Source organism: Mus musculus, chromosome 17, assembly GCF_000001635.26.
Source record: "Mus musculus strain C57BL/6J chromosome 17, GRCm38.p6 C57BL/6J".
In the NCBI taxonomy this organism is placed as follows: domain Eukaryota; kingdom Metazoa; phylum Chordata; class Mammalia; order Rodentia; family Muridae; genus Mus; species Mus musculus.
The window spans coordinates 78,570,363-78,586,968 of record NC_000083.6 but is presented as its reverse complement, the minus strand read 5'-3'; the positions used below and the strand labels follow the sequence as shown (position 1 = coordinate 78,586,968).

General features: G+C 46.4%; 1 protein-coding gene and 1 long non-coding RNA gene across 6 annotated transcripts in view; one reads left to right on the top strand and one right to left on the bottom strand.

Annotated features, from left to right (window-relative positions):
* The window catches only part of Vit (vitrin), a 119,359-nt gene that overhangs the window by 40,441 nt on the left and 62,312 nt on the right, over window positions 1-16,606 (bottom strand). For all 4 annotated transcript variants that reach the window (XM_006525028.3, NM_028813.2, NM_001197028.1 and 1 more), the window contains 3 exons: window positions 12,751-12,884; window positions 7,538-7,615; window positions 126-311 (listed from right to left, as the gene is read on the bottom strand). In XM_006525028.3, the coding sequence (XP_006525091.1) occupies window positions 126-311; window positions 7,538-7,615; window positions 12,751-12,884 (398 nt within the window). The remainder of the gene's footprint in view (window positions 1-125; window positions 312-7,537; window positions 7,616-12,750; window positions 12,885-16,606) is intronic.
* Gm32573 overlaps window positions 1-16,606 on the top strand; it is a 65,585-nt gene that overhangs the window by 1,295 nt on the left and 47,684 nt on the right. The window lies entirely within an intron of this gene.

Here is a 16,606-nt window from a genome sequence, read left to right as displayed (position 1 = left end):
CCTGAGTCACTAGTCAAAAGGGTGAGAGCTGGAGACTACATACCCAGACCCCCCAACAGCTGTTCCTCTAAGGTTACACCATTCTGCTCGTGTGGTACACAGCGATACATGGCCCATCTACTCACCCATCTCCTGACTCCTGTGGCCCACAGGTTGGGGTCTGGGGCTGTTGGTGACAGATGCTGCAAATGGCTTTGAGGTGGATCTGTGGGTGACCTCAGCTACAGGGGTAGCTTGAGCCTGTGTCAGGGTGACAGGCTGTATGGTTGTCCCTGGAATAGATGGCTTCTCATAGGCTTTTGTGGTCTCACCTGTGAGAAAGCAGAGTTGCATTGGTGCCCACAAAACAGTCACTGACCACCACTGTCTTTTAGCAGAGACTGGTGCTATTGCTGTAGAGTGCAGAATCTGTATAGACAGCCCGTACAGTTTCAGAGCGATAAGCCAATCAACAAAGATTAAACAACACATTTAGGTTGCAGTTCGAAACCATAGCAACATAGAAAAGGCCGAACCCTGATTCGTTGCCACGTTACTTTGCCAGGCCCCACGAGCAGTGGTTTGTTTTCATTTCTAACAACAATTTCTAACAACTGTTTCCGTTTCTTCCCTTTCTATAGCCTTGCTATCTCAGTTGCAATTGGTCTATGGATGCACGGTCCTTCCAGCACCCCTACCATGGCTCACCCTTACAGAATACATGCTGGTTTAAGTTGGTTCCTGAGCGGTCAAGCTGACTTTTGGCCTCAGATGTCTTGCCAATAATTGGGATGATGGGACTAACTCAATGGCAAGGACCATCTAGGCTCTCCTAAATTACGAAGGTTTAGCTTGTGTCCCGCCGTTATCCTTTTATAGCCTCTCATGTGTGTATACTGACTTTGGGACATTTCACTTCCTGTCACTCACTCTCATCATCTCCCTGCCCTGGAGCCCTTTCCCCCAACAAGTCCCCCCCCCCCCCACTTTGATATCCTATAATTGTGCCATTGAGTTTGGTTTTGACTTCTTGCATGAGTATGAGTGGGAGGCTATTTTAAGATTTATTTTAATTCTTAATTACGTATATGTGTGGGCTTATGCATTTGAGTGCAGTGTCGGGGAAGGCCGCAAGAGGGAGTTAGATCCCATCCTTTAGAGCTGGAGTTACGGGGTTTGTGAGCTGCCCGACACGGGTACTGAGAATCTAACCCAGGTCCTCTGAAAGAGCAGCAAGTTCTTTTAACCACTGAGCCATCTCTGAGCCTGAGTGGGAAGTCATTTTCTAGAGGGTGGGGGGATGATCCAAGGCTCTAGTTGAAAAGTCTCAATTTACGGGTGCCCCAGTTGCTCAGAGTCTCCCTGAGGTTTAGACAAGAGGGGTTACCTCATGAGTGCTGGAGACTATATTGGAGAACTTGGACCAGGGCCATAAAGAGACATAACAGCTCCCCTCATGATCAGCCCTCTTAGCTCTGGGTCTATTGCCAGTGGCTATTGGGCATCAAGTGGAACGCATCACCTTCTGTAACTGGGCATCTGGTGTCCTGGTGCTGTCGTAATACACTGCCCTAAACTTGGAGGCTTAAAGCTCCAGGGTTCCATTTTTTTTTTTTATGCTTCTGGGCCCAGGATTTCAAAATGAGGACTAAAGGGTCAAACTTAAAGCATTAGTAGCACTGAGCTTCCCCAAGGAAGCCCGAGGGTAGACTGTGTTCCTGCATCAGCCGAGTTCCTCTGGGTTAGTTTGTGGCTGCTTTTGAGGTTAGCATCCTCAGTCCTTCGCGGTCTGTGAAGGAATTTCTCTCTACTTCCCCTTTATGGAGATGTATGTGATTATTTTAGGGTCTACCCAGATAATTCAGGAAAATATCCAGTGTCAAGACCCTTAATCATACTAGCACTACGCTCCTCTCCATATAAGGGCACACTCAGGTCCCCTCCCAGGGGTAGGGATTTCAGTATCTTTTGGAGGGGACTTTCTCAGCTCACAATAGCATCCTGGCTCTGGTTGTTGGTCACTGTGTTTGGGATTGATGCATTTTAGACACGTGGAAAAGCAGGCTAAGGGAATAACATCTGAGGGCAAACGAGGCCTCTTTCTCCATCCTATAGGCTCCTTGACGTCACATGACACTATACTTGGCGCTGCATCCTAGAAGAGTGTCAGTCAGAGCTACAGCCCTGCAGACAGCATTTGATGGGGTGTTCACACCCGCTGCTCAGCACTGCCACCCGCTCCCTTCCACATCTGTCACCTTTGCTTTTTAGAGGTGAAACCATGACACTAATTTGGGAGAGCAGGCCAGATGAAAAACAAACAACAACAACAACAACAACAACACCCAAACCAAACCCAGGATCAGGGTTCTATTCAGCCATTCTGTCTGAATTCTTGTGGATAGGAAGCAGATTTCTCATTTTCATTTACCCTGTTGCTTGCCAACAGTTAGCCATCTTCAAATCAGCCAGAAGACTGGGCCAGACAATTATTACAGAGCCATGGAGGGCTTCTGGGCTTCAGTTGGCATCTGCACCATCCTGGGGCAGGGCCCAGACTGCCTCGTGTATGACAGTCCTTTTACTTTGAATGATAGCCATTCGTAATAAGTCCTGCAGACATGTTTAATTTCTCAGGAGGGATCCTCTGCCCCATGCTGATGTGAGAAGCTCTTAGCTCCTCTTGAGGGAGATGCAGGCCCGAGTTTGGTCACATTGGGAGGTGGTACCAAGAAGAACTGCTTGTAGATTTCAATTGACAGGATCAGGATCCACATATTCATATAAACTATCGGGCAAGTATAGCCTTACTTTCAAATCATTAATTCATCCACAATTCAACTTTCACTAGAACATCTTCCTATCATAAACTTACTGCAGTTCAAAAATCACAATTATCTTTTTCTTACTCCATTGGCCAGATCCTACTAGGCTCTTGACTACCCCAGTCATCTCTGTTTGTGAATATTCATTTTCAAGAGAGCCAGAGATTAACTCTCACAAGGGGAGCCAATGACCCTGGACTCAGCTGCTTTCAGATGCTTGGTCAATTTACTCAAGAGTCGTGCGTCTCTGTCTATGTTTTTGTTCATTCTCTGTCGTTCATTTGAACCATCTTTATTCTGGAGGAAGAGGACACTACTGTCCCTAACCTAATTCTCCAGGTTCCTTACAGAATGTCACACTCTTGGTTCACTCTGAGCAATCTGACATAATACCCTGTTGAATGGTTTCTGCCGGCGGTGTCAGATAGATGGAATATTTTTTTTCCTCTCAGAAGCTTTCCCCCCAAACTCTCATTGCATGATTCATCTGGGCATAGCCAAGAGCAGCTTCCCCAGCAGCTACCTCTCCATAGCAGCAGATGGAGCCCCAGGCCTCCTACACCTGACAGCTCCATGGAGTTCAGCTCAGGGGGTTACTAATGCAGCCACCAGGAATTGCTTCCCCAGAAGCTTGTCTCAGACAGGTCCGTTTTTGATCTAAGAACTGCAGCCCAAGCCAGGCTGAGCTCCTAGCCCTCCCGACCCTTGCCAGTCTTGCTTCTAAAGCTAACCTAACCTGTCTTCTATGAACGGGGACCGTCATGCCTACTTGGTGGGGCTGCTGCCATGATTTGGATAAAGTGTACAAGTCCCCCACTCTGTGCATTGTGCATGTAGGGATCCAGTAAATGGTCAGAGTTGACATTTGACATGATGCTATGTATGCATGCTATGTATGCCTTCCCCCTCTGCAGGGAACAGCAGTGTGCCTTGTAGCTGTGACAAGGACAGAGCCAAGGTGCCCATAGGTCTGAGTGTTGGTTCTTCTCACCAATAACTCACTCTGAGCCTTAGGGCTGTACCCTAGGGCAGGAGGTCTAAGATCCACTGCCTGTCCACTGTATTCTGCCACTTTGGAGGATTTTTACATCAACATTCCTGGCGAAGATTGTCACAGTCCTTCCTGGAAGTGGACACAAATTTTCCTATGTTAAGCTAAGGGACAGGCTTTTCAAGAGGTCAGGCAGTATTCTCAGTTACAAGGATGAACAGAAGTAGAGATGAGGTTTGAACTCAAGGGCGGTTGACTGCAAACCCACCCTCTTTTTGTCCACAAGAAGGGAAGAAAGTGAAAGATGGACCTTGGTCTCTTTGTCACATAAGAATTCCTGTACATATCTCAAGATCTCTGGCGATCTCATCGAAGCTTACTGTCAGAGGTGGTGACAGTACACACTGTATGTGTGTGTGTGTGTGTGTGTGTGTGTGTGTGTGTGTTGTGCTGGATATGGGCAGTGAGGGCAGGAGATGCCTGGGAGGTAAAACTTACTGCAGTAAGAACCAGTCTTGCCTCCTGCAGGGTAGGGCTTAGCAAACTGCCCAGGGGAGGCAGGAGGGCACTTTCCTGGCACTCCCTCTGTAGCAGATTTCCTCAGCCTTCTTTGATGCCAGGAATGTGCCTCCCCAGTTTTTTTTTTCAGGCATTTATGCAAATCAACACTTACCTGTGTTTATTCTGCTCAGAGCAAAAGGAAGGCAGTAGCCAAGTAGCAGCTGCCTGCTTAATAGATGCTAACAGCCTGGGAGAGACAGCCTTCACATTTCAGGTAATATCTGTCCCCAGCGTGAGCCCTGCTAGGCAAATCAGATACCTACCAGGGTTCAAGCGAGATAATTTGCCACTTAAGACCTTGGCTATGCTTTTGGGAGTCATCCTAACCTGATTTACCAGTTAACTCATTCTTTGGGAACCTAGGAAACATTGTATGCAGCGTGCTGAGACCTGAGCCACAGTTGGCCTAATCTACTTCTTTTCTCTTTTGCTCACTAAAGGATTTCTTTCTTTTTACTTAGCAACGAGGCCATTCTTTCATAGCTCTCACTGGAATATCATGTATAAATTAGTAAGAACTTGCCCCGTGTGGACACGTCCTTTAAAGACAGAATGAGACCCCACACATCCCTTTGATATTGGCATGCGCATTATTTAGCTTGGGTCTGGCCCACAGAAGGGCCTCAGTACCTGTGAGCGGATGGATGGATGAAGAAGAAATGTGCAAGGACAAGTGTGAATGTTCTAGAAATAAGGAACAGACAATAACACCTGGTGATATGTCCCAGGAGGTTGAGGAGGTATGGTAATGGGGACAGGTGACAACAGCAATGGCTGTGTTTTAACACTGGGACTTTTGCATACTTTATAGATTTAAGTTGAGGTGGGAGGGGCACAAATACCCCATGACTCACCACACTACAGATACTACATAGGCATATAGACAAGGGTTTGGTGTGTGAAGGCAATTCAGTTCTGCCAAGGCTGGTGTAGATAAGGGGAGCTTTGGACCGGCCTCTACTACCTGGGGCTTCAAAATCTGAAGCAGCATCTCTTACCTACCCTGGTTCCCTGCTCTCTTCTCACAACAGTTACCTGGTTTAGGATGCCGCAACCCATCAGCCTCTAAGGAACCACTTATAGCCAATCACACCCTTGGGCAAGTGGCTAAACTCTTCTTTATCTGAAACCTGGAAGATACTGCCTCAGGCTCTTGCAGTTCAGAGATCTGGCACAGAGAGGAGTCAGAGCTGTGGTCATTGGATGTTGTGTGCCCCCGCCCCCCTTTTGTGCATCCTCAGCTTTTAGGTTTGGATTGAGGGATGAAGCCAGAGGACCTGAAAACTACTTTGTATGCCAGATAATTTGTCTGAGCTTTCCATGCTGGCGACCATTCCAGGTTAATCTGCACGGTGACCACACCCAAGTCTCCCCAGGCAGTGAGCTGGAAGAAAAGGACCAAGAAAAAAACATAGGGAGAGGCCAGGAGCCATGCTTGTGTGGGGTTGCTTAGGTGACAGTGTGTGTCCTTCTTTCCTCCTGTCTCCCCAAGCCTCAAGAACTGGTAAAGATGGCCGACCCATTTCCTGCCAGTCTTTCTGAGGTAGAACAGTCACAGGTATATCCTAGACCTGTGGAGAGGATTTTGCAGAGGCACTAGGGTAGTATTCTGGAAGGCTAGAGGCACTTTCCCCTCAGAATAAAAAGGGAGAGAGGGTCTTGCTCGACACATGTATCTGAAGTCAGAGGCTTACTTGGCTCTGGCAACTCTCTACACGTGAGATCTCTGAGGTCATCAGTGCCATTAAGACACCCCAGGGCCAAAGACCCTCAACAGCTACAGGCAGAGTGAGAAAGAGGGTAACCTCACCTCAGACTCAGGACTGCCTCAGGGCAGTCCAGAGAGAAAGAAGCCCAGGGTTCTGAGTGCAGAGACTGCTGGTTCCTGGGCTGGTATGCCAGGAATGGCAGAAAGGGATGGGGACAGGACGATAGTAGCCGCGATAAAACAGAAAGCAGTTATCTACACAATTCACCTATTCAGAAATCACCATAGGGGCAGAGGAGGTAAACTTGGGCGAAGTAGAAACTATCAGGAGGCTTTGCCACTCCTTCTTTGTGTCCTCACCAAAAGAAGACAGGGCTGATCTCAGATCTGATTCTTAAGGTGAGGAACAGGACAGCTATGTGCTTGCAACTCAGTAAGTATGTCACGATCACATCTGTGATCAAAGTGTCACTGAAGGTATAGGTGAAGCATTGACAAGCTGTCAACCCAACAACAAGTATGCTTGTAAAGGCTCGTCGGGTATAGCATAGTCACTTAGAGAGCGGTGTTTGGAGCCACACTGTCTGTGTCTGACTCTCGGCTTCGCTACTTCCTTGCTGTTTGTCAGCAAAAATTTACACAACTTCTCTAAGCTGTGTTTTCTGCAAAACTGTGCCTTAGGGCGAAGAACAGGGCATCTTGGTAGTAATTTGGCCTGACTAAAAAAAACTACTTATCTTGTCACAGTGGCTCACACACAGCAAATATTTAAGAAACGCCAGCTCTTGAAATTCCAGAGCTATGTCCAGCCTACATCCATGAGCAGAACATGAACCAAGTCCACTCACCGCCATGTTTCTGGAATGCCAAGCTCCGTGAGAGAGCAACTGTGTGAGAAATCAAAGCACCTCTTAAGAGAACACCAGGGAGGGCACTGTTCTGGATTTAGCATGGAAACTTGGGAAGAGGAATTTCTTAGTCTCTGCCCTCCCGAGGAGGCTGCCTTGGCTAAGCCCCAGAGATGTGTGTTTTGCACTGATTCAGATTCATTGCTTTGATTGCTTGCTGTTAGTGGATAAGGCTCACCGTCCCCTCTCCTTCCTGCCCTCCCTTTGCTTTATGGCCAAGCAGAGGCATCCTTTTCCCTTTTAGTTGCCGGGAAACGCTTCTAGGCATAAGGTCTGATCACGGTCTAAAGTAACAATACCATAAAATTCAAGGCCACAGTCATACCGAATGGAAACGACACAAATACAGACAATATCGAATCGTGAGAACAACAACAGGAAAACATCCCACTCCCAAGCCACGCTGTCTGATCGCATCGATTGAGGTGCCAGGTTCCTGGCATTGATTAAAGAAAGCAACATGAAGGTCAGCGGAGCTTGACTGGGTAAGATGTTATTTTCCATATCATCTTCTAGAATGCAACATTGCGTGCTCATCTTGGATGAAATAACACATGGCACTTGCCTGCTTTAGCAGCTGCAGTTTTCGATGATGAATATGTAAGAGTCGATGGGTAGGCTACACCCTTTTGGGGCTTACTTTCTGCAAAAGAAAAAAAGAAAGGAAGAAAGGAAGAAAGGAAGAAAGGAAGAAAGAAAGAAAGAAAGAAAGAAAGAAAGAAAGAAAGAAAGAAAGAAAGAGAGAAAGAGAGAAAGAAAGAAAGAAAAATTTATTTCTGGGGTTTTCAAATCTCTCAGCTACGATAAGTTGGATCATCTCTAATTTATTCCTCTCGAGTTCGCTAACATCTGTCGCCCTTGCACGGGGTCGATTACAATAAGAAAGTCAAGTGGCATTTTGTTTTCCCGCGGAACACGTTTTTATTAATAATAGAATGGAAGTAATAAAACCCCCATGACTCAGAGCTGCCTAACATTCGCAGTTTCTTATTTTGCTCCTGAAGATGCATGCGGCACGTAAGCTGAGTGGTTTTCCACCCACACGGCGTTGAGTGCTCAATTACAATGGTAGATGGATGGGAAACACTGTACTACGCCCCTTTTAGGTCTTGGGCTGTCTGTCTGTGGGTGCAGAGCTACCTCTCAGTTCCTCAAACCCCGTGGGACCTGTTAGAAATCCAGAGCTTCACGAAAGCTTGAAAGTAGTTGTATGTAGGTCCTCCTTGAAAATAACCCTTGGTGGTCACTTGGGGAGAGACATTGGATGCAAGGCAAGGACACAATAGAAGACCAGAGCTGGATCATCGACGATCCAGCAGAGTTGTAAGTAGTCATCCATCTTGGGTTGACTGAGATTGCCCTGGAAGGCTATTTCCTGTGAAGCCATCTAATTTCCAAGAGATGCTAAACTCTGGACTTTGTTCTACAAAATTGAAAGTGCCAATGGAATGCAGGTAGTCTCCTCCCTGCCCCGGGAAATCTTCATTCGTCTGTGCATAGCTGCGATGATCCCAGGGCCATGAGCAGTGAGTGCCTCATGTAGTTATGAGGAAATAGCTTTAAAGATTTCCTCTGTTCTCTCTCTCTCTCTCTCTCTCTCTCTCTCTCTCTCTCTCTCTCTCTCTCTCTCTCTCTCTTCCTCTCCCTCCCTCTCTCTCTCTCTCTCTTCCTCTCCCTCTCCCTCTCCCTCTCCCTCTCCCTCTCCCTCTCTCTCTCTCTCTCTGTCTCTCTCTCTGTCTCTCTCTCTGTAGAGGCCAGAAGAAGGGTTAGGATCTCCTGGAGCTAAAGTCACAGGCATTAATAAGCCCTTTAACGGGGTGCTAGGAACCCAAACACCAGTCCTTTGCAAGAGCATCAAGTGCTCTTAACCGCTGGATGCATCTCTCCAGCCCCGTGAGGGACAGCTCAGTGCTTAGCCCCTTGCTACACTCCTTATGCTCTAGATGTGGGGGTGGTGGAAGCATGGCTTGCTATCATTTACATAAAAGCACCAATCTCTCGACACAAGGAAGTCCTTGGAGAGAATGATAAGGGGTGGTGTCGTGTGGAGAATGGAGTGGAGTGAGGAGGGCAGAGAGGACCGCCCAGGAATGTGCCAATCATTCTACGGCATAAGGATTTCGAGGTCTCAGGGGAGCACCCGAGACTAAGAAAAACTAGGTTTCTATTTCTGTTTTGCTATTTCTATTTTTCTTCTTCATTTTGTATCGTGATGGTCCCAGGAAGCAAACCAATGGCTTTGTGCATGCTAGCTGAGTGTTCTACCACTGAGCTACATCCTGGCCCTTATTTTTACCTTTAATTAGCTGCTATAATCTTCAAGATTCTGTTTTTTTTTTCATTGAGAAAAATACAAATAATGACATGTCCTCTAAAAAGTTACAGAGATGTAATGAAAAATGAAATCAAAACATATTCCGAGCTTCATATGCCCACAAAGATGCAAAGCTTTATTCAGACATTATCTGTAAGTTCCACTCAAAGGCAAAAATGAGGCAAACTCTCTGGCTTACAGGTGCCTCTTACATCATTGCATTAAAATCATCTGGGGAGCAGAACGGGTCATTTCCAAGTCTTTAGCCATGTCAGGGCCTGCTCTGAGCGGACCCAGGTTGAGGCTGTTTGGACCCCATGAGGGGCCTCCTGGCTGTGGGCCACACCGAGGTCACAGAGAGGGAGGCAGAGGTATCCATCCATCGCTTTTATGTTCTTATGCCTAAAATTAGGTAGTCCTCTGTGTTTTTGTTCAGAAGGCAAATGAGCATCTACTCAGCTGTCTGAAATGTGAATCAAAGGACAGCAGTGAGTTAAATGGGGACCTGCCATGCTGTGACCTTTCACAAGCCAACACTGTCCCAGGATGGTGCAGCCCAGAACCACACACTTCATCTCTCCCTGACAGCTGCAAGATTCCCAAAGTAGATTAATTGAAGAAGCATAATGACCTGTAAAAATTAGAAATAAAACCCCAGAGAAAGGTCACACTGGCACCTGAGCCTTCTGAAGAGGGCTCTGACCCAAACCAGTTAGGCTTGTTGATGTGAACTTCTGATTCACAGGGTATCCTTGGCTACAACCTTATGAGACCGTGCCCACCTACCTCCAGTTGAAAGAGGCCTCCTACAAGTGCTCATTATCTTTGTTCACAATAATTTTCTGTTAAATGTCACAAGGCAGAGTGAGGGTCAGAGGAAGTTGAGAATTATAGAGAGTCAACCTATTAGGCTGCTTTTATTGCAAAAACAAAGAGCAAATGGCAACATCAAAAATCCCCAGCACTTCTTGTCCCTCATTTCTAGTCTTCCTTTAAAGTCCTGGTGCAATGAATGCCTGGATCGCAGGCTGAGTTATAAGTTTGAAAACTCTCACACTCCTATGTGAAGGTTGTCGTTCTCACTGCTCAACAAGACATTGCTGTTGTCCTTTGGTTTCTGCCCGGGAAAATTCTTTGTCATGAAGCTTTGCTACCACTTACTCTGTGGTTGACGCCCTTCCGTGACCCCATAATGAAACCAAGCTCATTTGTGTAATGTAAGGGGCTCAGAGATCGCCACACTCGAGATAAACCCTAAAACGTCTGTTTTCACTTTTGTCAATTCCGATGGATGGAGGAAATATGGGTTTGGAGCCCGAGATGTTTAATGGAGGTCAGAAAACCTGCCAGTCTAGAAGATCTAGGGTATATCAAGGCCTTTCTCTTTACACGGGGTAGGGGTTGGAGAATTCCTTCTTAGGATAATCCCATCAAATTCAATCTTGCTGGGAGGTCAGAGAAAATAGGAGACTGGGGTCTTGGGCAACGGAACGGTAAGGAGAGCATAGGACGTTATCTTGTGCACCAAATCAAATGTGACACAATTAATGCTCTGGCCAAATCTCGGGAGACATGAAATAAAAAACAGTATATAATGATTTGTTGTCAGTGGTAGAAAATAACATACTATATTTAAAAGAAAAACCCTAAATGAGCCCATAGTCTACATTAAAAACAACCTCGTGTGGGGGTGTTGGGGGAGGGACGCTAGCCACTAATGTGGAAGGAATGACATAATTAGGAAAATTATAATTTTGCAGTTACAGTTTGCCCTGTTTTGTAGTATCCAAATTTGTGATTCAACTAATCTGCAATTAAAATACTTGGAAACAATTTGTAGCTGCGTGGCGCTTGCCTGTGACTAGTTTCTTGTCATTATTTCCTAAGCAGAAGAATGGAATAGCCACTTTCACAGCATCCACAGGGTTAGGTACTGAGTGAATCTAGAGACGACATAGTGCTCAGAGAGGATGTGAGAGGTTATGCAGACACCGTACCACTGTACATAACATACGTGTACAAATTATACATTTGGCACCCCGAGGGGATACTGGAGAACTACAGACTAATGTATTATTTGTGAGGCTAGGATGGGCAGTGGGTGTTAAAACTGCTGAGGAAATGTTCCTGGGTAATAAGTTACTCAAGTATCACTCTGCTTGCTAATTAAATACACATATCTTGGCCCTGGAGGAGTATATTATACTGGTGAAGAAATCAAATTTGCTACCAGCAATAATTAAAGAAAACTGGCAGTATAGCCCTTCGCAAGGCCATCGCACCATGACGCCAGGGAGGTTTGACCACAGAACCTGTCCTTTTCAAAATATTTAAGTTGAGGGGCTGGAGTGATGGCTCTGAGGTTAAGAGCATTTGCTGCTCTTGCAAGAGGAGCCTAGGTGGGTTCCTAGTATCCACATGATGGCCCACAACTGTGCATAACTCCAGTTCCAGGGGTTCTAATATCCTCTTCTGGCCGCCCTAGGCACACACATGGTATACATACATACATGCGAGCAAAACATTCGTATACATAAAATTAAAAAAACCCAAATATATCTTTAGAAATATATATTGAAATTGAAAGCAATGACGAAAAAAGCAACTGGCCCCGTTTCTGGTCCATACTGTAGGGCATACTACTAGACGCCATAGATGTCATTACCATTGGCTAGTGACAAGATGAGATGTGGTGGAGTTAAAGGAGACTGGAGAGACAAGTAAACACTAGGCAGGATCTTTGATCATATTGCAGATCCAAAAACAGAGAATAAGCTATTATGAGGAATATTTTGGAGGTGCGAATATGAGCTCTTTCTTGGACAGTGTTACATTAACATTCGTTTTCAGATGCGGCGCCACCGTAGTTACTCAGGAAAACGTTTGTGCTCAAAGAGACACATGGGCAAGGACTTTCAGATGCAGTGTTGGAGACGCTTGTAGCGTTTCCCAGGTATGTTTCTTTAAGTGATAGATACTCAAGTAGGTAAAGCAATCGGGATGAAATATTAACAAGTGAGGAGTCTGGGCAGAAGGAAGATGGGTGTTCACTGGTCTATCTTTTAACATTTTCTGTAAGTTTAAATATTTCGCAAATAAAAGTCTGGGTTGGAGAAATAACCAAAAAACGGAGAAGCAGGGCCCGATGGTTCTGAGAGAGCTGGCTACGTTTCCATTGTGAAACTAGACAACTGCAGTCATTAGATCACTCAAGTGATCCTTTTGAGAGGCTGTGATGCAGTTCACATGAGCAGTGAGGTGCTTTAGCATTTCCGGGTTTGACTTGGCTCTAGTTTTCAAGTAAGTATAATCTGTTTCATAATTCTAGGTTTTAGAATAATGTTTGATATATTTCTGAAATGAGTAGGCCATCAGCAAAAATTAACAGCAACTGGATGATCACATTTCGTCCTGGGGTCACCGCAGATGCCTGCATCCATCAGGGACCTCAGGGTGCGACATACCTGCGACGATGAAGGACTCTCGCCATCTGGGTAAAGATAAAGACTGAACCCCATTCGAGTAGCTTCCTTTGTAACCAGACTGCCCAGCAACTTTCCGAACAAGTATTTTCCCTCCTGAATTATCCAGCACACCGCTATAAAAAGAAAACACACAAACAACCACAACGATAGCAGCAGCAGCAACAACAACAATAAACACTACCCACTAAACCTTAGACAGAAGGAAGCATAGATCTACAGCCTGACAACTGCCCTGGGTCTTTAGTCAGGCACTAGAAAGCAGTGACGGTTAAGGGAACGTATGCTCAGATGTGCAGTCAATCCCGCGCATGCGCATGGTGTTAAACTGAGCATGGTGGTACAGGCCTTTAACCCCAGCACAAGATGGGGGGGGGGCAGAGGGGGAGGGGGAGGCAGGAAGGGGGTGGGGGAGAGGGGAAGGGTGGGAGGGAAGGAAGGAGAGACAGTCGGATCTCTGTGAGTTCGAGGTCAGCCTCTGCTACAGAGTGAGTTCCAGGATAGCCAGGGCTACACAGAGAGACCCTGCCTTTACTTCCCCACCCCCACCCCATGGTATTTCCCCCACTGGACGTGGCACCTGACCTCTAGGTCAGATGACCCCTTTTCCAGGTCAGATGACCCCTTTTCTGGGTCAAATGTCTGTTGTGCCAGCTAGAAATTCTCTTGCCTCTTATGATTTCTAGTTCTTTCGCTTTCCTAGTCCTATTCTTAACTTGTGTATTTTTTGGTCTCTTCTTTTTGTTTGTGTGTTTTTGTTTTTGTTTTTTTGAGACAGGGTTTCTCTGTGTAGCCCTGGCTGTCCTGGAACTCACTTTGTAGACCAGGCTGGCCTCGAACTCAGAAATTCGCCTGCCTCTGCCTCCTGAGTGCTGGGATTAAAGGCATGCGCCACCACGCCCGGCATAGGTCTATTCTTTTTAAAAATTAATTAATTACTTAATTTTTTTTAAAAGATAGGATCTTGCTACATAGACCTGAAACTCAGAAATTTGCCTGCCTTTGCTTCCTGAGTGCAGTGATTAAATAATGTGATACCACACCTAGCCCCTTCTCTCTATTCCCCTTCCTTCCTTCCTTCCTTCCTTCCTTCCTTCCTTCCTTCCTTCCTTCCTTCCTTCCTTCCTTCCTTTCTTCCTTCCCTTCTTTTGAGACAAGGTTCTTTCTCTAGGTATCCCAGGCTAGTCTCAAAGGCCGCTATATAAACCAGGCTGGTCCTCTTGCCTCTCTCCATACCTGACTTACTTCCTTTCTCTGGTCACGTCTGTATTTGTAGGTTGGCTTTGTACTCCTGAACTCAAGCCATTCCCCTGTCTCAGCCTCTGGAGTGCCTAGCACTATGACATGTACCGCTAGTTTGGAAGGAAAACTTTGTGCCTGAAAATTTCTAATTTGGCTTCGAGATAAAGCAGGATGAATCCAGTCACTTTAGGGAGCAGGTTACAGTTGTTGTAAGTACATGGTTCTTTGATTTAGGGCTAGAGATGGAAAAGACACCGCTAAATGAAACTCATTTGAAAAGAAAACTCAGGGCAGAGGGTGTAGCTCAGTGTTAGGGGGACTGATTAGCATGTGTGGGTCCCTGGGCTCCGTTCTTAGCACTGCGATAAGAAAAAAAAAGGAGAGAAAGGAGGAGGAGAAAGAGAAGGAAGGGTGAAGAGGAAGAGAAGGAAGAAGAGGAGAAAGAGGAGGAGGAAGAGGAGGAGGAAGAGGAGGAGGAGGAAGATGAGGAGGAAGAGGAGGAAGAGGAGGAGGAAGAGGAGGAGGAGGAAGAGGAGGAGGAAGAGGAGGAAGAAGAGGAGGAGGAAGAGGAGGAGGAGGAGGAGGAGAGGAGGAGGAAGAGGAGGAGGAAGAGGAGGAGGAAGAGGAGGAGGAAGAGGAGGAGGAAGAGGAGGAGGAGGAGGAGGAAGAGGAGGAGGAAGAGGAGGAGGAAGAGGAGGAGGAAGAGGAGGAGGAAGAGGAGGAAGAGGAGGAGGAAGAGGAGGAGGAAGAGGAGGAGGAAGAGGAGGAGGAAGAGGAGGAGGAAGAGGAGGAGGAGGAGGAGGAGGAAGAGGAGGAGGAGGAAGAGGAAGAGGAAAAGAAAAGAGATCTCTTGATAGTTGAAAATGATTCCTTAATTTCTAGGATTTTTTTACCAGCTCTTTCGTCCTGATGTCTAGGGACTGGTATATCTATCTATCTGTTAAGCAGAAGGCCCACCTGAGTTCCTAAGTAGCACCTTGCTCCAGTCTCCCATGGCTCCTCTGGGTATCTCTATTTTACGGCATATGAATAAAAAGCACAAGGATTAGCTCCCATCAGCACCTCCAGGGTGAAGGCTGCCATTTCCTTGCTCTCCCAACTCCACAGTGACTCAACAACTTTCAACACTCAGATTCCGATGGCCTTGAACAACATGATGATAGCATTTGACGTGTAAAAGCACTTAAAGGCTTTAAAATAACCTCACTCAGGTCTCACTGCGCCTTCCCAGCAAACTTCAGAGTGACCGGGCTGGGAGGAGGGAATGTTGTTATTCCCTGTTCCATAGAAACAGGCAGCTCCAAGAGTGAGTCACCCAAGGTTTTGTAACTAACGCTTTGCAATCGCTTATCTGAATGCAGGCAGGCCTCACTGATCTCAAATCATGGGTTCAGCCCTGTTGGTTGTGGTACTTCCTTAGGGTTCACAAGCACAAATACCTCCCCTTCCAATTTCTTGTCACTCCCTGTAGCCTTCACTGCTCCACCATGGGGTCTGGGTAGCCCTCTGCTGCTGACCAACCTTGCCATTCCATTCACGTGGCTTACATTGTGCTGTTCTCTTCTCTGGGCCCCCTCTGTCTCCATGTCCTTCCTCACAGAGAGCCTGACACCATCTTGCTTCTGCAACCCTATTAGACTTTTGCTCTCACAACGTACTTGGTGATCTACTGTCTTGTACCACCTCTAACGAATTCTGGACTTAATGTGGTTTGTTAAGTAAATAAAAAAATATTTTAAAAAATGGATTAAACCTGGCTCTGTGGTGCAATGGATAGCGCATTGGACTTCTAGACAAAAAACGGATTAAAAATATTTTTTATGTGTAGGTATTTGGCCTGTATGCATATATGTGCACATGCATGCCTAGTGCCCACAGAGGCCAGAAGAGGGCATCTGATCACCTGGAACTGGAGTTACAGATATCTGTGAGTCCCTGTGTAGGTGCTGGAAACCAATCATGGGTCTTTTGGAAGAGCAACCAGTGTTTTTCACTAGTGAGCCATCTCTACAGCTCCCGGAAAAATCCCTATGGAAAGGATAACATTTTATTTTTCTGTGTAAGCCTACTTATCAGTGGGTTGGGCAGGGGATTCTTATACCAGCTTTGGGAGCCAGTTGTTAACTAACCTTGCAGGATTTCACAACCCAGTTGACTTGACCTTGGGGTTTGAGGTCAGTCATCTTAAGAGTGTCTATATGTGGAAATACACTAACGAGGCCTGTCTCCCTTCTGTCGCCTTGGTGGAGAATTTATCACTAGACTCTGCACAGACATGTGCGTGGCTTTGAAGTTCACCTCCTTCCTGACACAGCGCCTGGGATCTGAGATAAACTTAGGGTCAGTTTCCCAGCTCGGAGAGGGAGCATAAACCGCTGAGCCAGCTGTTGAGTGGCAGCTGTTCAGAGGTCAGGCATACACTTAGAAAACCTTCAGGAAGAGGGCTTGGCACAGACATGGTCTCCTCATTGATCCATCTTAGGAAGAGCTCTCTCTTTTTTACCAAGTGCTTGCTTCTTTGCCTTTACGTATTTGGGTTAAGACCTGCTATATTGCTTAGTGTATAAAAGTGCTTGCCGACTGTGAGGAGACTTTT